The 27,825-nt window shown below is 42.8% G+C and overlaps 2 protein-coding genes across 3 annotated transcripts; one reads left to right on the top strand and one right to left on the bottom strand.

Annotated features, from left to right (window-relative positions):
- cabcoco1 (ciliary associated calcium binding coiled-coil 1) lies at positions 1-17,442 on the bottom strand. 2 transcript variants are annotated; one of them, XM_042083667.1, is made up of 8 exons: positions 17,233-17,442; positions 15,746-15,834; positions 15,430-15,599; positions 15,019-15,160; positions 8,362-8,434; positions 5,127-5,240; positions 3,205-3,402; positions 1-369 (listed from the first exon to the last, which is right to left on the bottom strand). In XM_042083667.1, the coding sequence occupies exons 1-8, from the start codon at positions 17,299-17,301 to the stop codon at positions 286-288; spliced, it is 939 nt and encodes a 312-aa protein (XP_041939601.1). In that variant the 5' UTR covers positions 17,302-17,442; the 3' UTR covers positions 1-285. The 2 variants fall into 2 exon arrangements, with proteins under 2 accessions (XP_041939601.1, XP_041939602.1); XM_042083668.1 differs by having other exon boundaries at positions 3,205-3,399; positions 17,233-17,440.
- On the top strand, positions 17,392-27,043 carry LOC121700593 (transmembrane protein 26-like). The gene is made up of 6 exons (XM_042083669.1): positions 17,392-18,182; positions 18,303-18,399; positions 18,667-18,750; positions 21,036-21,244; positions 25,414-25,493; positions 26,004-27,043. Exons 1-6 carry the CDS (start codon positions 17,995-17,997, stop codon positions 26,261-26,263), a joined length of 918 nt encoding a protein of 305 aa, XP_041939603.1. The 5' UTR covers positions 17,392-17,994; the 3' UTR covers positions 26,264-27,043.
- Positions 27,044-27,825: the final 782 nt, after the last annotated feature.

The raw sequence follows: 27,825 nt of genomic DNA, 5'->3' as shown, positions 1-27,825 counted from the left end.
TAAAGTAAAGATCGACTTTTAATATGAAACACGCCAGACAAGCGCACCATTAACTACCAATCAAGACTTATGCAGCTGCTGCATAGTCTCTGTGAACACAGTTATAAAGGGAAAGAAAAAAAAATAAAAAACAAGTGGTGATTATAAAAATCTGTTTCAGATTGATGGATTTGTGCGGCTTGTATGCAGTTTGTGTTCAGGGTTTGCCAGCGCTGCTGAGCCATCAGGGAGGAATTCCTCCACCTTGGGGCAGGGGAGGGGGCACGACCCCACGGGAGGGAAGAGTCAGTTTGATGAGACGCTTTTGAGACGTTCTATCCTGGCTGTGTAACTCTCCTCTTGGATGCGAAGCTTCTCTGTAAATTCAGCCTGTCAGGAAAACAACAAGACAGCGAGAGAGAAAGAGACAGAGAGAGAGAGAGAGAGAGAGAGAGAGAAAGATCAGGGAAAATAACAGAACCCCCCCTCCCGTTATCCAAAAAAGCACAGAGTGGTTTCATAGAGCATAACAGTCTGTCAATACAAGGCTATTGACTGGTTTAATGGAGTCTGGGAAGTCTTTGGGTAACTGTGGGAAGGAGTGAGGTTCGTCCCTGGGCTGCTGGTTTCAAACTCATGACGTTACATGGGAATATACCTCAGGGACCTGGGAGAGCTCGCCAGATAAAATATTTAATTATGAGAGCCTCTCGTTTCGTTTCCATAGCTCTATCCCTGTTTTCCTCTCTCTCTCTCGCGCTCTCTTTCTTTCTTTCTCTCTGTTCCTCTCTCCATCCTTTCTTTCTTCTAAAAATTGCATATGCTTCAAAATGAAAGGATTCCAGTTCACATCTGGAGTGGGAAGACTATTTGGTCAGAAAGTCATCCCACACGAGCGCTACAGTGAGTATTGGGCCTGTTTATAGTTGAGTTTATACCATATAAGGGCCGATAAGATACGCTCCCGTAATGACACGCCTGGGAACTCTTGCAACTAAAATATCTATCTGAAGCCGAGAGAGGGGGGGGGGGGGGGGGGGAAGAAATACAATTAGCACCAAAAAAAATAAAAACGGATGTTATTGTATGTCGTTGAGCAGGACAGCAGGGAACTGAAGTGCCAGCACTGATCCGCAGTGATCCAAATATTTATAAATGTCTCCGTCTCAACACTGCGAGTGCATGAAAGGCAAGATTGCAGTTAACGTCTAAACAGAAAAAGCAACTGGGATGCTTAGGACAGCCCTGTTCATCCGAAGTTGTTCTTTTTTCTTTTCTTTTTTTTTCTCAAAAAGGCAGCTCGTCGCCTACTTACAGACGACTGAGTGATACCAGTCTTGCCGATCGCTTCGGAACAGGGCGTCTAAATTTAGCGCGGGTAAAATATGTAATTGACCTTGCCTGTGTATTAAAGGCTGGGTGTGCCCGCGAGGCCTGATGGAAATAGAACCCGTTCTGCCACAGATCACTCGGAGGCGCGATGCACACACAGTGCCTGTACAGTACAAATGGGATCTTAAATTACACACAGGGCCGCCAAATAAAAGCAGGGCTTGTCACTGTGACTGCTAAGCTCTTTATCACATAAAAAGGAGGGGGGGGGGTGATTAATTTTAACGTTATAAAAAAAAAGACAAAAAAAATCTGTTTGATTTTTTCTTTTTTGTTGGTCTTTTTCTTCTGGTTTCTCTTCATTTGATGTATGACATTTCCGCAACAGTCCTTGGGACCAGCTGGGCTTATGAGAAAACATTCAAAATATGCGACTTGTGAAAACTCGCTCGCTACGGAGGTGACAAGGACAAAAACAACAATCTGCTGTGCTGTTTTTTCTCCTCTCCCTTCACCGACCGCACCGCACAGACCATAATTCAATTCAGGCATGAAGCCTCTGCCAAAACGCAGTCTGGTGTGCTCTCCTTAATGCTACGTGTTGAATACCAATGATACTGGGCAGGCTGGTGCACATCACTTTTTTAACTGATTTGTGTTGTTTTGCCCCCCCTCCACCCTGGCACATCTACTGCAACCACAAACACAGCTTTTAAGGTGAAAAAAAGAAATCTAAAAAATCTTTTCACGGCATCTCCCAGACAGTCTTTCTCAAGAGCGTTTGTTTATGTAATCAAAGCCTCCCAGGTCTCCAGCATGGCTGATGGAGTGCTTCTCCAGTTTCACCAGTTGTTTTATTGACCCGACTCGATAAGACTGGCTGGAGAGCCTCCATAAGCTGTTAGTGTCAACAGCACTTAAAAAGAGGCATAGTGTAGTTTTTATCTTAAAATAACACCGTCCACTGAATTCTGATGGCAACACAAAACAAGGGAGTAACTCGACTACCATCAAGGTAGTCAACCAGAAGACTTGCTCGACAATGGGTGATTCTGTCTACACTACATAAAACCTGTGAATTTGCAAAAGATTGCTTTACATCCTGTCAGCTAGACTGTCGGTTTTATCTTTCCTTTTTTGTCATCCTTGAACAAGTGGTTAAATTTATCCCACAGCATGCGAGACCTTAGCTTGAACGTTTAAACAAATGCCAAGAAGTTGGTGTCCTGGCATTTGATGAGTTTGGAATACTGTGGAATTTAAGGTAGGATGTTATTCCTACAGACCACAATCTTACCGTAAAACCATTTACAAGGCAGTAGTTAGCTATTTTAAGGCCGAATCCTCTGCTATCTTTCCAAGGAGTTTTGAGTTCCCATTGCTGTGGGTACTGAGGAATTCGGTTGCTGATTTGGCTGATTTGTTTTTGCTCTGTGTTTATTTCTCTCTATAAACTTTGCGTGCCTGTGTGTTCTGTCATGTCAAAAAAAAAAAAAAAAACATGATACATAGTTGGACACATTAGGATTTCCACTTTAAGTATTCATGTTGAAATCTCTCTGCATCGTTAACTATTAATGTCTTGAAAAGTATTAGGTTTAGGTAAGTTCAGAGTAGGGTACATGGAAAGTCTCTTTAGTCATTCCATGGAGAAGTCTGACACATGTAAAATAGAATCGGATTGACCATGTGACATCACAGCATTAACACTGACTAAAGGTCCAGAGTTCGGGCGCCGGTATTAAACATTGAAGATCCTAAAGATCCTAAAGAAAATCCCTTGATTTAAGCTTATCTATCTCACTTTGATCTTGAATTCTAGGATTTTTTGCATTGAAATGTGTGTGTGTGTGTGTGTGTGGGGGGGGGGGGGGTTAAGGAGTGCTACTATACCTGTAGATTCCCCATCATCTCTTTGGTCATCTCTCGGAGCACCTCCCGCACTTCCTCCACGCTGTACTTCTCCTCCTCCTCCTCCTCCTCCTCCAGGGTGTCCCCTCGTTCTCCTTCTCTTTCGCTCCTCTCGTCCGTTCCTCCCACCTTCTCCTCCTCCTCCTCCTCCTCCTCTCCTCGCCTTTCCTTCGCGGCCTGCTTAATTCAAACAGATCTCTCATCTCTCATCTCTCATCTCATATCTCTCATCTCACATCTCTCATCTCATATCTATCATCTCACATCTCTCATCTCATATCTCTCATCTCTCATCTCTCATCTCACATCTCACATCTCTCATCTCACATCTCACATCTCTCATCTCTCATCTCACATCTCTCTCTCTCTCCCAGGGCCCCCTGGACTGGACGGCTGCCCAGAGATCCGTGGCAGGTACACCACCAGGAGTAATGAACTACATTAAAACGGAGAGCATTATAATTGTATAAGTATAGTATATATATAAGTATAAGTATACTCTTTTGATCCCGTGAGGGAAATATGGTCTCTGCATTTATCCCAATCTGTGAATTAGTGAAACACACACAGCACACAGTGAGGTGAAGCACACACTAATCCTGACGCAGTGAGCTGCCTGCAACAACAGCGGCGCTCGGGGAGCAGTGAGGGGCTAGGTGCCTTGCTCAAGGGCACTTCAGCCGTGCCTACTGGTCGGGGCTCGAGCCGGCAACCCTCCCGTTACAGGTCCGAAGTGCTAACCGTAGGCCACGGCTGCCCCAATTGTGCCAGCCCTTGTCCGGCCATAGCCTAATGCTCCGGCCAGCGAGCGGGCAGGCGGGGGGGGGCAAGCGCAAGCGCGGCAGTGGCGGCGGTATGGGCATCAGCGGTGCCGTAATACATAACGCCGAGCTGTCAGCCGGGCAAACAGCCGTGTCCTGCCGTGTGATTCATACGTGTTTGTCACTTTGTGAATGATGCCTCATGCATCAGGTGCAGAGGGGAGAGCCCTGCTGAGGGCTAAGCACAAGAGTAAGTCATCAACTGGGATGTGTGTGTGTGTGTGAGTGTGTGTGTGTGAGTGTGTGTGTGTGTGTGTGTGGGGGGGGGGGTACCAAGCAAGGTGTGCAGTCATGGATGCATACAGTATCATAAGTGAGTCATACACAGTCATTTTAAAGAAGTGTAAATAACACAAGAGCTTGTTTGGTGTTTGTGTTTTGTGAAAGGGGGGCTGCTGCCTACTAGTGGCAACAGGACTGAACTGCATTCTGGCCAAATAACATTTCATATGATCATTTTCTTTTCTCTCTGTTTTTGTTTTTTTTCTCTAGAGGTACAGTAGAGGAAGGTCGAGTTGAGGCCTTTCATCTCAGCGGGAGAAACACACAGCACTGCACCTCAAAGCATGTTGTTTCTCACTTTGCACACACACACACACACACACACACTAGACCCATTTATTTCCTGCTCATGAAAAAAAAAAACACTGAATTACAGTTAACACAAAAACCTGTTTGTCTGATAAGAAAAGAGTTGTTAGTAAAACACCCCTTTGAACAAACTCGGTTTAAGAGGTATCATTTTTTAAAAGCAGTTGATGCCATGCGTTCGGAGTCTAACTGTGGATGCTTTGAAGAAAAAAAAAACCATTTAGCAAGCATAAAACCCTATAAGCCCAATGCCTTTCTGATTCCATAGGAATTGAAAACTAATTAAGAGTTTTGGTTCATTGAATTCACTAAAATTTACTTAACACAGAGGTCTCCAATCCCCCCCCAATCGAGTTAGTTTAATCATGGCATAATCTGAGAAGGCCATGGAGTCATTACTTTAGTCATTTACAGCTGAGACGGTGGCCTCGGCTCGGGTTACGTAATACCCTCCGTACCAGCTTTGCCCGCTTGTGCCCCCGCCCCTCTTACCTCTTCAGGCGACTCGGGCTGAGCTGGTGCCAAGTAGTGCTGGAAGACGTCAACGGGCATGCCCTCCTCCAGCGGGGCAAAGAGCTTGGCGGCATCAATCACTTCGATATGCCTCTGGCAAGCGGAGAGAGACAAGCGAGATGTCACTACAAATCTCACTCATGCTGTGGCCACATATAGGCTACCCACATCACCCCCACACACCCCCACATCACCCCACATCACCCCCACATCACCCCCACATCACCCCCACACACCCCGCAATCTCACTCATGCTGTGGCCACATATAGGCTACCCACATCACCCCCACATCACCCCCACACACCCCCACATCACCCCCACACACCCCGCAATCTCACTCATGCTGTGGCCACATATAGGCTACCCACATCACCCCCACACACCCCCACATCACCCCCACATCACCCCCACATCACCCCCACACACCCCCACATCACCCCCACATCACCCCCACACACCCCGCAATCTCACTCATGCTGTGGCCACATATAGGCTACCCACATCACCCCCACACACCCCCACACACCCCCACATCACCCCCACACACCCCCACACACCCCGCAATCTCACTCATGCTGTGGCCACATATAGGCTACCCACATCACCCCCACACACCCCCACACACCCCGCAATCTCACTCATGCTGTGGCCACATATAGGCTACCCACATCACCCCCACACACCCCGCAATCTCACTTATGCTGTGGCCACATATAGGCTACCCACATCACCCCCACACACCAGCCCCCCCCCCCCCCCAATAATCTCACTCATGCTGTGGCCACATAGGCTACCCACATCACCCCCCCCCCACCCAATAATGACAGCAAGTTCAGTCAGGACTAATGGGTAATGGGCAGGCTAGTTTAAACATTCACTTCGAGATTGGTAAACATGACCCTCGTGCTGTAAAATTCGCAAGGGGGGTTGGGGGGTGCACGCCTGACATGGTTGAGGGACTTAAATTTCTTTATTTCATTTGGTCTGGAAAGTCTTACTGAGCGCCTTGGCAGCAAAGCCGCACTGACAGCCCTGGGATCCCAAACCAGCACATAATAACAACAGTATCCAGTGTTTATATAACGAAAATGAGCATGTCAAACTTATGACGGAGATGGAGAGCAATTGTCTTTCTTAGAGCCTCTTTGTTTTCCCAAGTCTTTAGGACACGGATCATGGTTCTCCTGAGTGAATCCATTTCTGTGTTAACAGTATCGAATGTTAACAGTACCCAGCCACAAAAACTACAAGGCTTTTTCTGCAATCCATTGTCTTGGTTTTCTATTCCCCCCTACACACACACACACACACCAGTCTTTTTTATGTCTTGATGTAATTGACAACACATTTACACTCTCCCGTCCAAAATGTTTCCTAAAAATATTCCGAAAAGCCGGGGGGCATTAAATATGCAGACACGGCTTTGAACCCCTCATCAAAAACAAACAGAAAGCACTCGCGTTTTATGACATTCCGAATCCATTATATCTGCAGAGCCGAGGCTGACCTAGATTCTGTTTTCTGATCCTCGGAACACGGCAGGATACTCAAAGGCAAATATCATTATCGAGCCGCTATAACTGCCTCCAGCCTCCTCTCAGTCGGAGAACAAATCTGGTGCTTGTCTTCTGACAACAATTTGGTGTAATCAGTTTTACAAATTATGTGATTCCGGGGCTTTATCTCCGCAGACGAATGTAGCTGCTCGTGTATGATATAGTCTCAAATATTAATGTGGCCTCAAAATTATTTTTCTTCTGTAGGCCTATCTGAGCAACATGATAATTGCATCTAAATAATGAATGAGACAGTGAGCTTCAGCTGATGATCTCTGATGATCTCTTATGTTACTTCGTTGGTGTTTATATTCAATCATTTCGCCTGAGTCGCGTTCCAGATAATGGCGGATGACAGACCTTACGACGTATGCCATTCATTTAAAGCGGAATATGTTCCATACAAAGACAGCGGTTTTCCACAGAGGATGTGATGCTGTCATGGCGACATGCCGTGTGAGCACCTGAACCATAAGGAACTCAGGGCTGTCAAACCTCAAAGACGTTAAGAAAACAGCCTCTCAGCGTAAAAAAAAAACCCAAAACCCTTGGCTTGTGAAAGGTGATCAAACCGCACGTCAATTACAGCTAGGCATTGATACATATCGTTGCCTGTATCTCGGAAGACAAACCCAGGCAGCAAAGTTCTGTCGGAAGAAATGCAGTCAGTTCACTCCAGCCATCAAAGGGCTTTCAAGAAAACACTTCAGCGACTACAAAGGCGTGCTCGTACAGATTACATATGTTAGCTCAGGCAAGCGGAGGCTACGGGGGGGGTGACTGGTCCGATCGGAGCTGGGTGCTTTTGTGTGCGGCTGACACAAAGTTTGTTGAGCTAGCGATGACGGATCAGAACAAACGCAGGAAAGATAGGCACTGAGTGTGAGAGGTCAATGCCCTCCGAGCTGACTATTGTGTTTCCTCTCCCACAAGAACACTTCCTCATGTTATTTAATACTCAACATCAACAAGAACAGGCAGCATGCACTGGGGGTCTTTTTCCTACTTGGTTGCAAAACAAGTTTTGGAGAACAATATCGCAATATCAATATTTTTATAGTTTTTGCAATTTAGTGCAAGTTTAGTAAGTGTTTAGTAAGTGTTTTGGAGAAAAATATTGCATACACGCACACACACACACACACACACACACACACACACACACACACACACACACGCACACACACCATTAGGCCTATATACTGTACATAGCCTATCTATACATAGTTACATACTAGTCATTCATTGTTAAGTATGCACACTATGCTCAATCTTTTTGTGTATAAGAAAATAAACACAAATCAATCATTTCATCTGTCATCAAAACAATGATTTCCTTAACAGTTTCCTGAAATGCTTTGTTTTAAAAGACTGTGGATAATTTACAGTTTGAATATATAATACAATTTACAGACTGAATATATCATTTAGAAAACAACACCCCGGTAAAATAATCACTCGTAAAACAATCCATTCGCTCTTCATCAAGATGTCTTAATTTGTTATGCTTTTTTTTTTCAGACTCCACGTTCCTCTTTCGAGTGCCGCTCTCTCTATCACCTCAAGTGCATATACACTCTCTCTCTCTCTCTCTCTCTCTCTTCCTGACAGGATGCCTTCCAAGAACCTGCCATTCAATATTTAGAACTTATCTTACCTCCATTCCCAGGAGTTTCTTGTCTCGTGACTGGCTGAAGAGGAACTCGTACATGCGGTAATGCTGGAACAGGCTGCAACAAAAGACCACTCCAGAGTTTCAGCGGCTGGACAAAGGGGCAATTAACACAAGAGGTCAAAATATTGGCAATATATTGGATAAAAGTGTTGCTGACCAAATAGTGGCCACTGAATTGGAATTTGTTATTTTTGTTGTTGTTTTTTAGCTCCAAGACGTTTGTTTATTTAGACTTGTGATGGTAATATCATGTGGTTTTCTTTTTCATTGCCCACTTCTCTAGTCTTGTCTTTAGCCTTGTCCATACACCTGTGTATTTTATCTGTATACATAGCCTTGTCCATACACCTGTGTATTTTTTCTGTATACATAGCCTTGTCCATACACCTGTGTATTATATCTGTATACATAGCCTTGTCCATACACCTGTGTATTTTTTCTGTATACATAGCCTTGTCCATATAATAATAATATTAATAATAATAATACGTTTATTTTATATAGCGCCTTTCTCAAACCCAAGGTCGCTTTACATAGTAGGAAGGCAGGGAAACACAATAACAAACAAACAAACAATACAACAGAGACAAAGGCAGGGAAACACAATAACAAACAAACAAAACAATACAACAAAGACAAGTTATCTGTAGGAACTATGTGTTGGGTGTGGAGGAGAAGTGATCATTAAACAGAAAGGTCTTGAGATGTGGTTTGAAGAAAGGAAGAGAAGGACAGGCACAAAGGGGTTGGGGGAGGGAGTTCCAGAGTTTGGGGGGCAAGGCACTGAAGGACCTGCCACGGTGGAAAGTCTGGAGCGGGGGATAGCCAAGAGGTTTTGGTCAGAGGATCTGAGTGAGCGGGAAGGAGTGTAAGGGGTCAGGAGGTCGCGGATGTAGGGGGGAGCAAGGTTGTGGAGGGCTTTGAAGGTGAGTAGTAGTACTTTGTATTTGATCCGGGACGGAACTGGTAGCCAATGGAGTTGATGGAGAATGTGGGTGATGTGTGCTGATCGTCTGGTATGGGTGAGGAGCCTGGCTGCAGAGTTTTGAATATATTGTATTTTTTATATACTGTACCTGTGTTTTTTTCTGTGTTTACGTAACCTTGTCAATATACTGTACCTGTGTGTTTTTTCTGTTTACGTAGCCTTGTCAATATACTGTACCTGTGTGTTTTTTCTGTTTTTTGTTTGTTTACGTAACCTTGTCCATATACCTGTGTGTTTGTTTGTACCTATGTAAAAACTGTAAAACGTCTCTGAGTGTCAAAAAATAAATAAATGTATCATTATTATTATTATTATTATTATTATTATTCTACACTGTATAAGCCATCATTTCCCCACTCATTAGACATCTCGACACTTGCCTAGAGGCGCATTATTACCTGCAGATTACTGTTCAATCTGCCAACACGTCTGGGCTTGAACGTGGCCACCCAAATCAAGCCCAACGAAATCCTAAAGCAAGCAATGTCCCGTTTGTGAACGCCATCACAGAGAACGCCTCATCTCACGTTACAGTAAGAGTGGCCTGTTTGGTGTCCACTGTGCGTCCAAATGAATGCAAAGCACACCATCTGGAGGGTTTAAAATGGATCCCGGAGTGTTGCTGGTCTGTTTAGCATTTGAAGGCCCCCCTCTGTTCGATGTGACAAGCTCATGGTTAACGCATCAGAGGAAAAACTGATCTGATTGGTGAGGCACAGGAGGTTTTCATTTGCACATAGAGAGACCTTTGCTTGGAGAAGAATTCCCCCCAGTGGCGGATCTGGTTATTGGGGGTAAACACCACAACGAAACAGCAGAGGGCAGCAAACAAACATTATCCTCTCTCTGGATTTGTGTGTGTGTGTGTGTGTGTGTGTGTGTGTGTGTGTGTGTGTGTGTGTGTGTGTGTGTGTGTGTGTGCGTGCGCGTGTGTGTGTGTGATTCATTCCTCTATCCAATTACCATCCACTGATACACATAATGACATAGCATACTAATAGGATACTAAGATCTGGATAACAATGACTTGATGTGTATGATACAGGAAAGGACATGGTATCTGTTATATGAGTTTATCCTGCATAGTAGTTAGTCTTTTGGAAGCATAATCTATGGCATTCACTGGATGACAAGTAATTGCCATGACAAGTCCTATGACAAGTTATTCCAACGTGATCATGATAACACCACATAACGCAACACTTCATTACACAAGACAAGTGACGATACAAAAAGACCAAGATAAGACCAAAACCAACACAATACCCCACAATTCAATGCAACACGACACAAAATGGCATGCCACACAGCAACTCTGACACAACTCAGTACCACCAAAGAAGAAAAAGGCCGCACTTTGCATACACACGTTTATTTCACACATTATGTGCAATAAGCACGTTTGTATGCAAAGTGCGGCCTTTTTAACAATGTGTGCAATAAACATGTTTGTATGCAAAGTGCAGCCTTTATCTCCTTTGATGTTACTTAAACGTTTGGCCAAGCGCTCTAGAAAAGAAATAAGAAACTGAATGAAGCCTGCTCCTACCTACACTACAACTCAGTACCACAACATGCAGCATGCCTAAACACAGACCAGAACAGGCTGAGGCTCATGGCACAGCATAAATACTGAACCAACACTGCCAGGAATCAATCCCCTGCACTTACAGCACAGCACACATTTTGCTCTCATTGGTCACAAGTTATGGATGAAGTTTTCTGCCTCTTGAAGGACAGAGATGTTTTTTTTCCCCCTCTACCAGCTTGTTACAACTCCAGCCTAGATCCGCTCAATTCACCGGTTCATGAATTATGCATACCATTAATTATAACAGCAATAAAAACGAAGATCCAATTTGCTGCTTGCCGTCTGGCAGTGGATAAATCAGTGATTACATTCGCTCACGCTACCGATCATACATGTAGCGTGTTAAAATGAGTCTATTTTAAATGTATAGCTAACTAATTGATTGAAAACTTTATTTTAATTCTCGGAAAGAACATTGAGGGCAGTCAAGATACAATAAAATAAATTAAAAAACATTACTAACCACAAAGTTCAACCAGTAAGGATATAAATATATCATCAATATACATATATATACAGTACATACACATACATACATATATAAATATGTATATATACATATTCATACATAAATACACATTAAAAATATCAAGAGAAACAATTACAGGGTGGGGTAGGGAGACTTGTAATCAAAGGCTAATGACATTAACTCTGTCAGGAAGAAATATAGACAGAAAATAATAAAGTAATGAGAGAATATATACTGGAGGGCTCAATAATGAAATATTGAAAGCTTTTGGAACAATGTCCATTGTTGTGGAATGGATAATGTGTCTCCTATCGTATCACGCATTGTTGGAACAATGAAGCAAAATTCGACTGGACACAGATAACAAGAGGGGCACAAGATAGCAGAAAGGAGAACTTGCAGCTCTTTCCACAGAGTTATCTTACAACGAACACACCAGAAACAACACGGCAATCATTGTTTTGCAGAGAGAGGGAGTGAAAAACGGCCTGTTACATAGAATATACAATGTGTTAACGTGTATCTTTGCTTCAGTCTGTGATTCACAGTCAATGGGAATGGGAAACAAATGTAGTGGCTCAGAATGAACCACAAATAATTTCAGCCAATCAACACATTGCTTCTGGGACATGGAAGGGAGAAGTGTGATTTTATTGGCCGTTAAGGTCAAGTATCAAAAACCTTTGGTCACAACCACACACTGCCTTTCATTCATCCACTGCCACCACCAATGTTTAATGTTAATTTCTTACTTGGATGACAAACAGCAACATCACATGTCACTCGGCTCCTCCCATTATCACATCAGGTGGTTTGGATCCAACCCACAACCATCTACAAATGAATGACAGCCAATTACTGTGTCATCAGCAAGCGACATGAGGTCTGAATCTAGACATTCCTCTGCTAGAATTCACAATGCTGAGGGCACTGGCAGTCCTCCAGAGTCCAACACAGAACTACCCTGGATACCGAGTTCAACTTTGATCACCTGAACATCTACATTTCCATTTATTCACATAAACATTTATTCATTTAACAGACTCGTTTAAACTTTGAAACATTTAAACATTTATTAATTTAGCAGACTCTTTTATCCAAAGCCACTTGAAGAATAAAGAACAAAACAAAGGCTACGGCGCAGAGGAGGTAGGAATGCCTGCTGCATCAGTCAACACTATTACTAGAGGATAAGAGTGCAGACATTATAAGCACTAGTCAACGTGTGGTGGGAGGAGAAAGTGGGTATAATGGTCTAAAAAAGCCAAGGACAAGGCTTTTCACATCCTCTTAAGAATCATCTCATAACTCTTGCTGTTCAAGTGTCCTCAGTGTAAATCAACGTTGTCCACCTTCTTGAGCCACTTCAACGTTCCAGTACTAGAGCATCAGAACTTGTGTTTTTGAAAATTGTCCTAGACAATTAGGAGTTTTTTAAAAAAAAAAACTATTATGCATTATGTCACTGCAACATCTTAATGTATTATTGTTTGTTATTTGTACATCTAAGCTCATTTTGCACTATGTGTGTATGCTGTCTTGCATTCTTTCTGTATACATTATTATGTGTACATTGACATGGATATTGCAATATAAGTTCTAATCCTAACCTATGTCCAAACATACCTGCCACACAACAATAATTCTCATTCTGATTGTCATGAGTGATCAGCCACTGTCATGTGTTTTTGTTTATATGGAGGGAAGGGAATACAGTGGGATGCCATCACACATCCCATAACAACTCCCCCCTCCCCCCACCCTCTTTGTTAATGCCTTGTGGATTATTAATGATAATGTTTTGTTTTAATGCTTTTTATTAATGATAATGTTTTTTTTTATTGCCTAATTGTGAACACTCTAGGTAGACCACTCACAATGGATATGGTTTTAATAAAAGGATCACAGAGTGCTGAGGCGAAAGTTCCGCCTAATTCATCTCAGCACTCTGTGAATTCCATCCATCCCGGGCTTCTGAGTACTTCTGGTAGAATTGTTTTTTGTATCTATACATTTTTATATATATAAAAAGAAGTGCCAGGAAAGGAGGTATCCTTGGAAGAGTTGGGTCTTGAAAAGCTTTGTGAAGATAGAGAGGGACACCTCTGCTCTGATGGCAGGTCGTTCCACCATGGGGGGGGGCTACAAATACAAACCAGAGGACAGGAGGTTTTGGGGACTTTGGGAGTTGTCTGCCGATCCAGCCAAGTCTAATGTTAGTGATAGTGGTGACGGCAAACTGAGGTAGTGTTGAGTACAGTATGCTTTATTTGCACACACACACACACACACACACACACACACATGTAAACTCACACACACACACACACAGAGAGAGAGAGAGAGAGAGAGAGAGAGACACACACACACACACACACACACACACACACACACGTAAACTCATACACACACACACACACACACACACACACACACACACTCACACAGAGAGAGAGAGAGAGAGAGAGACAGAGAGAGAGAGAGAGAGAGAGAGAGAGACACACACACACACACACACACACACATGTAAACTCATACACACACACACACACACACACACTCACACAGAGAGAGAGAGAGAGAGAGAGAGAGAGAGAGAGAGAGAGAGAGAGAGAGAGAGAGAGAGACACACACACACACACACACACACAGGACGCCCCTACTCTGGTGCCATGGCAGGTCATTTCACCATGGGCGGGAGTGGGACTACAAATGAAACTAGTCTGGATTGCTATGCGTGTAGGGGCAGAGGGCAGCAGTGATCTACAGTTATTGACCTAAGTGTGCAGACTGTGGAAGACACACACACACACACACACACACACACACACACGTAAACTCACACACACACACGTAAACTCATACACACACACACACACATGTAAACTCACACACACACACACACACATGTAAACTCACACACACACACACACACACACACACACACACACACATGTAAACTCTCACACACACACACACACACACACACACACACACACACACACACACACACACACATGTAAACTCACACACACACACACACACACACGTAAACTCACACACACACACGTAAGCTCATACACACACACACACATGTAAACTCTCACACACACACACACACACACACACATGTAAACTCTCACACACACACACACACACACACACACACACACACACACACACGTAAACTCACACTAACACATGCGTGTAGGGGCAGGAGGGCAGCAGTGATCTACAGTTATTGACGTAAGAGTGCAGACTGTGGAAGACACACACACACACACACACACACACACACACACACACACATGTAAACTCACACACACACACGTAAACTCATACACACACACACACACATGTAAACTCACACACACACACACACACATGTAAACTCACACACACACACACACACACACACACACACACACACACACACACACACACACACACACACACAAACACACACACACACGTAAACTCACACTAACACATGCGTGTAGGGGCAGGAGGGCAGCAGTGATCTACAGTTATTGACGTAAGAGTGCAGACTGTGGAAGCAAAGTTACTCACTGACGTTTCATAACAACACACCTGGAAGTGAAGTCATTTGTTATGGACTTGGCTTGCTCTACGTCAAACAATGGTGGGTTGCCATCTGCAGAGGGAGTCTTCCTGAGGTCAATCAAGGTTTTGCCAAATTCGGTAAAGTTGTCCACAAATGACATCTGCTTTTCTGTAATAAACAAACAAATAGTTAGTAATTATGTACACCATCACTGTAACATGAATGTTCATTATAACATGTAAACATGTATACATTTACCTAATGTAGCCTATAGTTTGTTGTTGTTATATGATATAGTTTGTTGTTGTTTGGTATGATATAGTTTGTTGTTGTTTGGTATGACAAAAGTCCAATTACGTACATCATTATTAGCCTGCATTGCTGGCATGTCACTGAACAACAAAATGTGCAGTTCAACATCACAGTAGGCTGCTTACCACTTATATTGTCAATTGATGATTGCAGTAGTGCCATCACAAAGGATGTTTGCTCACTGGAGAAGTTCATCTCTTTGGCCCACCAGAAACCTGACACAAAGTAATCTAGCAAGGCTGCTTCCTTCAGGCATGTCTGTTGGTTTTTAAACTGCAGAACGTCTTCAAATTTCCTGCAGAAATGAATAAAGGCCCACATCTCAAGTCGCCCAGCATACACTTCCTTTGTTTCCTTTGTTGTACTATCAAGATTAAACAAAGGTTGAATAACACAGACATGTGATGGTGGATTCAAAATAGGTTAGTGCTAGGAACTTACAATTGTACTTCGTCGACAGTCAGTTCCCGAAGAAGGCTGATCTGCTCCAGTGTTTGAAGTGCCCACTGTATCGTTGGCTCTTCATTTTCCTAGGAGGTTAAAGCTGTTCAGGTCAGTTTATTCTTGACATCCGGTTTAAGCTAGGCATAGCTTCTACATTGTTTTAGGCTGTGTGAACACACACGAACCTCAAGTTCAGGAAATGACTTTCTAGCAGGCCCGGAGTGGGTAATCGGGAGAATCGGGAGAATTCCCGGTGGGCCGCTTCACTTTTGGGCCGGTCGAGGGAAAAATATTGACATTTGTCACGTTAATCTATATCTTCTCTTAAACTTGGCTACACACGTTCGCATTCTATGCCTAACACCGCAGCCTCTGCATGGGTTGTTCTCACCTCCCAAGAAAAGTTAATTGGTTGGGTCCATATAGTCCGTCTTTCCTAAAAAGTTTTCTCAGATAGCCTACCAGCCGGGCCGGCCTTACCGTAGTGATAAGGGTCAGGGAGGATGGATGGTAGAAAGACGCCATGAGGGACTGAAAAGGCCAGGAAAAAAAGACGAAAAGTATTGGAAGAAAATGCTGCCAAATGTGCCAAACTTCCATTTTTTTTGAAGAGGACAGACATAAGGCAACTGGTAAAGAGAGATAGCCATGATTATAACGGCGTAATTGGGCTAATAGAGCTGGTAAGTCCAGTCCATCCGCTAAACCCCCAGTGGACCTCTACTGGACGTTGTAGCGTTGTCAAACTATTCGCAAGTAACATATTAAATTAATTAGAATATTAGCATTTTTGTATCATCCAATATGGCGATTCATAGACTTTGCAAATATTATGCAAATATTGATAACACAACTCAAGCTTGATCTGTGTATAGCCTAGGCATAAAAACAAAAGTAGCCTCTGAACAGCAGATCAGCCAGTCCCCCGCTGAAAATGATGAGCCCGAAATTAGCTATGATTACAGGGACAAGTAGAAAGGATAATAGTTAACCATATGAATTAAAGTTGTTTTATGTAGGAAAGAGCAGTATATGCCTTGTTTACTCAGAAGTGGGTGTAGTAAAGGAGCAAATCACCAAACAACAACATGATAGCTGACCCATGCAGAAAAAAACATGTAAACAATACAGTAGTTCAATATGCCTCTTAGTGGAATTGTGGGATACATTTCAAGTGCTTTATTTCTTCCTTCCTGTTTGTGTTAACTTATCAAGCTATCCTTGTGGAATAGTGGAATATTGGTAGCCTATAATAAAAACTACAGGATAAGAGCTGAAATGTTGCTTTAATAATCGAATTTCCCCCACCACTAAAAAAAGTGGGCCGGTCTTGCCCCTGAAACTCCCGGGCTGAAAAGTGGCCCCACTCCGGCCCTGCTTGCTAGGATAGCAAGCAAAGTCATGGTATTAGTACAAGTAGCCTATAGATAACCAAGCAGTAGAAAACAATTTTACATTAATAAACGGACGATTACATTACATACTTGGTCTATCACTTCTTCCACTTCTTTCTTCTTGCTTTCTGCCGACTTCCTTCTATCTCTTGCAGCCATGTTGTTGATGATTGTTACCGTGGTAACGCACGTGGAGGGTGGGAGAGGTTGACGTGCTGTCCTTGGTCCTGGTTGAAAATCTGATTGTGAGAGATTGCTGCCATCTCAAATGCGTGTCTCTTTACAAGTTTTGGAAATGGCTGCATGAATATGCTGAGACAAAAACGAAAGCAAGACGGTACAATATCTCGCAATACACATATAGGCTACACTTCATCAACAGGTTCTGAATAGCCTGTTGAAACAAGTCGATGCGAAAAACGAAAGCGACAAGCCGTGGGATCCTCAGGCTAGGTGTATGTGAAGTGAAGTCATCTTTTCCAAGCTGTATGTCAGTCAGAACAGACCATGTTCTTTGAAACGTAATGAGCCACAGAAATAAAGCAGAATGCATAAAAGTCTCATTTTAGGATAGGCTACTCAACGTTATCTGATCTGGAACGTATCCAGAACAGTGCCCTGCAATTTGGTGATGCAACTGCAACTTAGATGTCAACTCTGGCCACCTTGCCCGAAAGTTGTGTGTCAGAATTTGAAGGCTGGATGATAGTGACCACCGAGGGCGGTCTTTAGAGTAGTCTAGCCTCTTTTCCCATGGACAGACTCTCATTCAGTCAGTTTGTCCGGAGATTGAGAAGGTCTGAAAGGTGTCCAACATTTTCCAGCAAATAGCATATTAATATTAATACAACAATGTTCGTTAAGTTTATTTCTGCGGTTATCACAAGGTCGCTTTTTATTTTGGTGTCCCTCATCGGAGTTTGGAGAGTGACATCGGTAAAAAATAATAATAATTATTGGCTTCTCACCATCCTATACCTACCGCTCGTGGCCGAAATGATAGTAACTTTGAAGGGAAGAAAAGGTAGCGACTACAAATGGTAAGTAGCTTATTTAATATACTTCCTATAAGTTACGTGTTGGTAGCTGGACAGTCACGACACATTGGTCTGGATGCTGAACTGGACAAAAAATAAATGACTAATTGGTTTCTGTCACAGGTTCTCCCCCGCTATACTCCTCTTTCTTCTCAGCATCATTCCAAGCATATGGATTTTAGAGTTGCATCATCAACATAACAAATCGGCTGATGATAAGGTAGGCTAACGGAATAGATTATTATAGGCTAGGCTACTTTAGAGTCGGCATTCAGAAAACCAAAGAGGTTATGGAAATGTATCATAGGCATAGGCAGTTAATGTAGCCTACAAGTTAAGAAATAGTAGTAGTAGTCTAGCACTTATGTTAACTTTCCTCATGTCGGCCTACACTGAACCATTGTTGATGATTTAAGTGGATGTTGTACTTTTGTTCTTCTTTGCTAGGCCTGCTCTCAATTTCCCATCCTTTTTCTTAATGTTTCAGTGTCGCCGGCTGGATTCCTCAGAGAGCCTAAAGAGTATTATAAACAACTGGAGGAACTCAACTAATGGGAGTGAAACCTTTACGGTAGGCTATCTCTCTCTCTCTCTCTCTCTCTGTATGTGTGTGTGTGTGTGTGTGTGTTGATTTTCCAACCCAACAGGACAATAGGCTACCTCGTCTCGTTTAGCCTAGGTCATGACACCTCAGCACTGTGACTCTAGTGTGAGTGCTGCACTACTGACAACTATTATTTTCCCCAGACTCTCTAACTTCAAAATTACTTTTCCAGACTCAGTTGGTCATTAAAATGAATGTTCTGCACCCACCCCTCTATAAAAACAATTACAAGTCCTCAACACACTGGCTTATTTGTGTGTGCCAGTTGGACGGAGGTGTCAGTGGACTGTGGTGGACTTGTACTCAAAGGGTGTTTCACTTGGCCATCAAGAGATGCTTTTTTGAGGAAACACAGACCTCAGCCTTATATTTCCCGTTCTGGAGGTGTGCTGGTGGTCAGTGGAGTGAGAGATGTGTGGAAAAAACTTCCAAGTGCTACTGAGTGGGTTGACTTTTTATTTAGAATGTATTTATTTATTTATGACTTCTAGAGTGCATTTTAAATAGTAAAACACCAATAACAACATTTAGCTGCTTGAGAAAACATTATTAAAAATATAGTCTAACAAGGCTGGTCTATCGGCTATAACCGCACTATGTAAATTTGCCAGATCGGGTAGCGAATCTGTAGTTCGATGGAATGAGACATAAGGAACTACAAATCTGACTTGCTTCTGATGTCACAGTACATCATACTTTCATAAAATCATGCAACATATTCTACCTTGTCTGTGGACATCGTTATTGGCAAAGCCAGTGCTGGATAAACAAATAGCATGTGTGCGACAGAGGAAAAGTGCTTTGGTGTTGCTTTAAGTGGCATCTCAGTTGTTTAATGGCCCTTGGTATTACTTGGCCGACATGGAGGATGCAGAAGTAATAATAATTGGGACAAGGCTTTTCGTATCCTCTAAAGAATCCTCTCATAGCTCTGTGCAAGTGTCCTCAGTGTAAATCAACGTTGTCCACCTCCTTGAGCCACTTCAACATTCCATTACTAGAGCATCAGAACTTTTGTTTTTGAAAATTGTCCTACATTTGAAAAATTAGGAGTTTTGTGAGTGGTACTGTACAGGTCTGCGTCACTGTCAACACCTTACAGTATTATTGTTTGTTATTTGTACATCCAAGCTCATTTTTCACTATGTGTGTATGCTCTCTTGCATTCTTTCTGTATACATTATTGTCTGTGTATTATGTTTACACTGTCATGGACATTGCAATATAAGTTCTAATCCTAACCTATGTCCAAACATACCTGGCACACAACAATAATTCTCATTCTGATTGTCATGAGTGATCAGCCACTATCATGTGTTTTTGTCTATATGCAGGGAAGGGATTACAGTAGGATGCCATCACACATCCCAAACAACACCCCCCCCCCCCTTTGTTAATGCCTTGTGGATTATTAATGATAATGCATGTTTTTTTTATTGCCTAATCATGAACACTCTAGATAGACCACTCACAATGGATGTGGTTTTAAAAAAAGGACCCCAGACAGCAGAGGCGAACGTTCCACCTCATTCCTCTCTCTGTTGCTGTTAGTACTCTAGTCAAGTCAAGTCAATTCACTTTTATTTATATAGCACATTTCTGTATGCACAGAGTGCAACCCAAAGCGCTCCTCATACAAGACTGATACGCAAGACAATAGATGCCAGATGGAGCGGCGTAGTCACCAGCTTACCCGTGACACCAAGACATACAAGACAAACAACAAACAAATTAACGAATAATAAAAAATAAATAAATTAAAATGAAATAAAATAAAAGAAATAATAAAAAAAAGAAAATGGAAATTACTCCAAGTCTGCACATAATGGAGTCAGTAGCAGTGGTGACTCTGACTCTTTGAATTCCATCCCGGCCTTCTGAGTATTTCTGGTAGAATTATATAAGTATATAAGTATATATACTCTTTTGATCCTGTGAGGGAAATTTGGTCTCTGCATCTATCCCAATCCGTGAATTAGTGAAACACACTGAGCACACAGTGAACACACAGTGAGGTGAAGCACACACTAATCCCGAGGCAGTGAGCTGCCTGCTACAACAGCGGCACTCGGGGAGCAGCGAGGGGTTAGGTGCCTTGCTCAAGGGCACTTCAGCCGTTCCTACTGGTCAGGGTTCGAACCGGCAACCTTCCGGTTATAAATCCGAAGCACTAACCAGTAGGCCACAACTGCCCTGAATTGCTCCCCTCCAATGTGGTTTTAGCTACTGAACTACTGCTTTTGACCCCCTAGGACTCGGTGAAGATGCTTTCCTCGGTGTGTGCCAATGACTGGATCCTGGCGCTACACCAGATCCTGCTCATCCTTCTGATCGTGGGCAAGTGGCTGCTGCCCATCGGCGTGGGGGTGACTCGCGACCAGCTCTCCCAGCTGCTGCTGGTCTTCGTGGGCACCGCCGCCGACATCCTGGAGTTCACCAGTGAGACGCTGTCCGACGTCAAGTTAGTCCCTTTTTTGGCGTCATGGACGCCACCTTGTTCTTTCTGTAGCCTAATTTGATTGGCCGTTGAGCTCAAACGTTAACATCGCTTCACCACAGTCCACACAGTGATTCAATAAACTTTAATATAGCAAAAGTCCCTAAATTAGGAGTGTTACCAAAAATACATCATTTACACCAGACAGACTTTATTATACACATGGGAAACACATTAATCAAACCATAGATGTATGCACAGTGAATGGATCAAACAAAATAACAAAATATTTGGATGTTAGAGTTTGTTAGCATTTGTTGGAGCATTGCCACTGAACCTTTAGATATCTACAGTATAGAGTTAGATATTACCAATAGAATTATTTGTAGCGCACCTAAACATTTAGCTAATACCCTCCTAGGCTAGCTTACCGATCACCCCCTCTCATGAGATTAAACAGCCAACAGATCAATCGTCATGTCTGTGCTCATAACTAACTCCCAATTGTAGCCTACCAGACTCTGTATGTAGTCAGCTCAATCGTGTTCTAATCAGGTGCGATTGACAAAATCAGGAGGTCTGTTCCCAGCTTTAACGGTTGTTACCTTTACCTGGGTAAAAAGAGTGGGTTCCTAGAATAGAGAGTCTAAAGAATGCAGGGACAGGCATCTCAACTCCAAAATTAAAATTCCTCTTTGGGTGTGAGTTTGAAAAAGACGGTGAAAACAAAGTTGAAAACTGCACTCTCAAACTTTGGGCCGAAACACATACATTTGCTGAAGACAAAATACTTTCTTTTTTTTTTTTCAAAATGTTCCAAGTTTTCAACTTTCTTTTCCTTCTTTTCCTTTATTTTCCTCTGCAACGCTGTCTATGTGAGAAATGCCAGTTTAAATCATATGAATCCTCTGACACAATAAGCAAAGTGCAAAGGCAACAAGCAAGGTGGTTCAGTGAGTAGGCCTATTGTGTAGGCTAATATCAGTGATGTAGTACGACCGCTTTCTGCTTTCTCGGACTCGTCTCGGACTCGTTCCTTCGAAGACTCGGTCTTGACTCGGTCTCGGACCACAGTGGGAGAAGGACTCGTAATTTCAGACCGAGTCCTCGAGACCAACGCATTTTTTTATGCTCATATAAAAAAAAAATTGAAAATGAAATTTCACGGCAGCCACGTCTTGCGTTGGCCTTGGTGCCCCCTTCTTTCAATATTCTGCTTTGCGTCCGTTTAATAACAATTTTTATTTACCCTATAGCCTGTGAAAATAATCTTAGCATCACAGCGCAAACTAATTCAGTCTTACGCAGTGGAGAAAATGACAGCGCATGGCAAGACAGAAAGTGCGTCCAAACTCACCATTTCTTCTCAGTTGAAATACTCGCAATCGCTAAGCCTACTCATCACACAGACACATGTATCACATCACATGAAAGAGCTTTTTCTCAGCTTTTAAACGATGTTAGCCGCTAATTGCTGTGGTGAACGGTTCGCGAGAAAAGTAAATAATATAATTAAATTTAATCATAACGTCTACATAAGGTGCTACACCCATCTCCCTACCCATTCATCTTGGTGGAATACTTCACGAACCCTTAGTTCAACACATGACAAACCATATATCAGAATAAACAGCAGACCTTACCGAACACAAAAGTTGTAAAGCAGTCCCCTGTACAGTAAGCCGTTCCAGAGTATTCCGGTTAAATTAAAAATGTAATCTGCAGCAAGGTCTACATTCATGTCTCCAACTTTGGTCTTTAGGTTTCAAAATGTGTTTAAATCGTTCTTCATGATTTCATAACAGGCCAAATACAAAATAAATGTTACAAATATCGCCTAGATATAGGTAAATATTAAAATCAGAGGATATACAGCTGAGTAAGAGTTTGTGAAAGGAGTCTTAATGATCAAAAAATGCTAAGCATGCATCTAGGCTATTTGAGTTTCTTAAAGCTGAGCTGTGCTTAAATTGTTCAATACATGATTCCATAACAGGCCAAATATAAAATAAATATAAATATTAAATATAGCCTAGACATCTAAATATTAGATGATCAGATGATTTACAGTTCTATGTAATATGTCATGTTTCATGTTTTTGTAATGTTTCATACAGTGATGCAGGTCTACAACTTTGATTATTTTTTATAGCCTACTACTTTGGCCTTGGTGCCCTGACATGTGGCCTTTGTGCCCCCCACCAAATATGCCCAACTGAAGGCCAAGTGGCCTTGCCCCCAAAATGGTGAAATTCCAAGCCTGGGCCTAACTGTTGATTATTAATTGGGGTGATATTAAATCATGAATATTAAAACTGACATGTTTTTATGGTCTTTGTCTCGACTCGGTCTCGACTCCTAAAGGACTCGGTCTCGACTCGGACTTGCTTCCTCAAAGACTCGGTCTTGACTCAGACTCGACTGTATTTGAAAACCAACTGACTTGGTCTCGACTTGGTCTCGACCCTTCAAAGACTCGGTCTTGTCTCGGACTCGGCATATACGGTCTCGTCCCCATCACTAGCTAATATACTGTTGAAGTAGGTCTAATCATTTTTTTTTTTTTAGCTAGGTGGTCCGTGCGTTCCTTTTTAATGGTTAAGTGGTCCTTCGTCTGAAAAAGTTTGAGAAACACTGGTTTAGAGCAATGTGTGTGTGTGTGTGTGTGTGTGTGTGTGTGTGTGTGTGTGTGTGTGTGTGTGTTAGAGAGAGGGGAAGTGTGTGAGATTAAAAATGGAAACCACCAGAGGAGGGTTCTGACGTGTAGGTCTAAGGACATTGGGCAAGGCCAGAGTGAGTAGCGACCTTGCTGCTTGTTCTGCTGAGGGATGCAGAATGTTGATGTAGGGACTTGGGGATCTGAGAGTGACTCATGGTAGACACTGTGTGTGCGTGTGTGGGTGTGTGTGTGTGTGTGGATGGGTGGATGTCTGCCTGTAATGCTTTGATGTTTGTGTGTGTGTGTTTGTGTGCGCTTGTGTGTGTGTGTATGTGTATATGTTTGTGTGTGTGTGTGTGTGTGTGTGTGTGTATGTTTGTGTGTGTGTGTGCGTATGTGTGTTTGTGTGTGTGTGTGTGTGTGTGTGTACAAGTGTGTGTGTGTGTGTGTGTGTGTGTATTTATGTCTGTGTGTGTGTGTGTGTGTGTGTGTGTGTGTGTGTGTGTGTATGTGTGTGTGTGTATTAGTGAGGAAGAAGAGCGAGAGGAAGTGTACTCTGCACAGTATGGAGCGCGCTGCAGTGCTGGGGCTCAGAGGCACGTCTCCTGCATAGTGGAATAAGAATTAGCTCTGTCTCATATCACACAGCAGGTACCCTCTCACCGTAATAACGCTCATCGACATGCAACCCCAATATCTAGAGCCCCATTAGCAATCATTTCCAAAATGAATAAACTGGGCGGGCATCCAGGAGGTCTCTCTGCCTCATGCGGGGGAAAAAAACCAAGTGGTGCCGTTTTCCAAAATGTGTTTTTATAAAACACAAGCCGTCTCAGTCTGTTAAGGCACTCTCCACATCGGATTGTCTTTCATATCTCTGAAATCCCAATGCCCAAGGGTGTGCTCGGCTGAATGACCGCTAATGCAAAACCCAGAGAGGCCTGGTCTCTGCGGTGGCTTGTTTTATATGTGTAACATGTGCCCTCCACGTACAGTGTGTCCCCAGTGCATACAAATACGCCATGAGACTTCACAGAGTGCATTATTCATATTGTAACACAATACACGCGACGAGTTTGCAGAAGCATTTAAAGCCGCGATTTAAGGTGGAGTGTCCTCTTTGCTCTTACCACACTGGCAAAGCGGTCTGCAGGGGTCAGTAAAATATATATGGCGGGTTTTCACAGTGATGGTTCTCCCAGTATTCTATTCCCTCTCTTTTTTCTTCTTTTTCTTTCTTCTTCACCTCTATTTCTCTCTTTGTCCTCTTTTTGGTACTCATTTTTTTTCTTGTATTTCGTGGGTGACAATTATGAAAGACAGTTTTATCCAATAAAGATACAGATAACTCATAGTCTTTCTCTCTCTCTCTCTCCCTCTTTCCATCTCAGGGCGACTAGCCCATATCTGGTATATTATATATATTTTTTTTTTAGTATTATTTTTTTTTAACCAATAAAGATGCAGATAACCCATAGTCTCTCTCTTTCTCTCCCTATCTCTCTCTCTCTCTCTCTCTCTCTTTCCATCTCAGGGAGTCTAGCCCAAATCTGGTTTACATCATCCTAGCCGTGTGGACTTGGACCATGTTGCAATTCCCACTCCATCTCTCAGGTCTGTACACTCAGGTTGTGTAGCTGTCTCTTTCTATGTCAGTTAGAAATTGTTTTGGTAGTTTTTATGGGTGAGCTTGAAGCTGTGCTAATTCAGAATTGATTCAGCAAGACAATCAATCTGTTTTTCCTACAACAAGTCAGTTACAATGTATTGAGAATTTTGGGCACAATGGCTGTGTTGTGACCACAAGTTGTGTGTGTGTGTCTGTGTGTGTGTGAGTGTGTGTGTGTGTGTGTGTGTGTGTGTGTGTCTGTGTGTGTGTGTGTGTGTGTGTGTGTGTGTGTGTGTGTGTCTTTCTGTGTGTGTGTGTGTGTGTGTATCTCTGTGTGTGTGTGTGTGTGTGTGTGTGTGTGTGTGTGTGTGTGTATCTTTCTCTGTGTGTGTGTGTATCTCTCTGTGTGTGTGTGTGTGTGTGTGTGTGTGTGTGTGTGTTTGTGTGTGTGTGTGTGTGTGTGTGTGTGTATCTTTCTGTGTGTGTGTGTGTGTGTATGTGTGTGTGTGTCTCAGTGTTGACCCCAGATGAAGCAGACTCCGAGGGGCCGCAGGGCGACTCCTTCCTGTCCCGCCACCGCACGGACATCTGGCAGATAGTGGAGACGCTGTTCATCCAGGACGGCCCGTTCCTGGTGGTGCGCCTCACAGTCATGCTCCACTTTGGCGTCGTCCACCAGATGCTCCTCTTCTTCGCCATCAAGAACTTCCTAGTGGTCATCCTCAACGTCTATCGTCTCATCGTTATCTGCCAGGACTTCAAATGGTCCATGTGAGTCCGCGCCCCATGCCTGCTTGCCGTGACACATACAGGAAGTCGAGACACCTGAGGGGCACGTACTCAGGAAACCAGATTGAGCCTGTTCGAGTTGAGATAAGGGACAGTCGCAGACATTTCTTAGCGTCATTGCCAGTAAACATTGAGGTTCCAACGAAAATGCATGCAGTATAAATATTTGTTTTCAGACACATGCCAGAGGGCAATTAGGGGGAAGATCATTAGCTGAAAGCCTCACTAGGGAGCTTCAGAGTGTTCACGCAAGTGCATCCATGAAGACCATTTACTTGAAAGGACTGTCATTGATTGAGTATAATGCACCATCAGAAGTGGTGACAAGGCAGTCGGGCTAGCCTGCTCAACACCTTGGTTTATGCACAACTGGGTGCTAAATCCTCCTGAGCGTCAAAGATAAACTTTAGAAATAAAAACTGAGTGCTATCCTTTATTTCTAGAGTTCAACTGGAAGCCTGACGAATTTGAAATGTGTTTGGAAGTGAAATAATTGGCTCTATTGTTGTTATAATTGTGTTGTAATTGTCAAGTAATAACATAATTCCTACCTCACATTGATACATATCTTAGATCAGAATTAAACAATTCTCAAAACGCTTTGTTCAACCTCCAGATTATTTAGTCACTTGTGTGCACACAAAAGCAATTTTTCAGTCTTTTGAACATTTAGCAAATGCCTTTACACATTCAAGCCACTCGTCTGTTGTTTAGTCTTGTTCCTCAAGATGCCTCTACTGCAATGAGCTTTATGCAGAACATAAAAGCCAGAAAACAGGTCTAGTCACATCAGCTTGTCGAACGATAATATTTCAAACTCAAAAAGCAGGTGTACAGTATTTCCAATTTGGCAGTCGCTGAATTGCTGTCAGAGATCTCAGAGTGGAGTTTATCACTGGACAAACGGATGCTGTCAGAGATCTCAGAGTGGAGTTTATCACTGGACAAACGGATGTGATTAGACGTGTTTTCTGGTTTAGCCTCGTGACATTCGGCGCAAAGCCCATTGGGGTCCTTCTATGCCTAATTGTATTCATTGGACTGTTGTGGTTTGGTTCAGTCAATGACAAAAGGACTTTACATTCTGGTAACACTGAAATATTGATTATCATTACAGTTTTTCTCAGTCGCTTTAGTGCTTTTCTCACATCACTATTAACATTTGCACAGCAGTTAGTGCATTTCTCAAAACAATTACTGCAAACTGCAAAACCTAGTGGATAACCTGCAAAAGCATGTCATACTGTAAGTATAGTTAATTTTGACTGACATGACAAAGCAACTGATACATGTTCAAAAGCATTTGCAATTTGTTCAGAGGAAGGAGAAATTGCTACTATGATGTGCACAAATTACTAAATGTTGTGGTTGAACTAATAGTTATGAGGTTGAACTAATAGTTATGAGAATTTTCATTCTGATCTGAGAAAAGCACCAAAGCGACTGAAAAACTGAGAAAAACTGTATCTTGTACATCTTGTCTGGCATGTTCCCATTGATATAGGGGTGGGTTGCCCTAATGTAGGTAATGTTTTGCTTTGCGGCTTT

The sequence above is a fragment of the Alosa sapidissima genome, chromosome 24, assembly GCF_018492685.1.
Source record: "Alosa sapidissima isolate fAloSap1 chromosome 24, fAloSap1.pri, whole genome shotgun sequence".
Taxonomy (NCBI): Eukaryota; Metazoa; Chordata; class Actinopteri; order Clupeiformes; family Clupeidae; genus Alosa; species Alosa sapidissima.
This window is presented reverse-complemented; position numbering and strand designations above follow the sequence as displayed.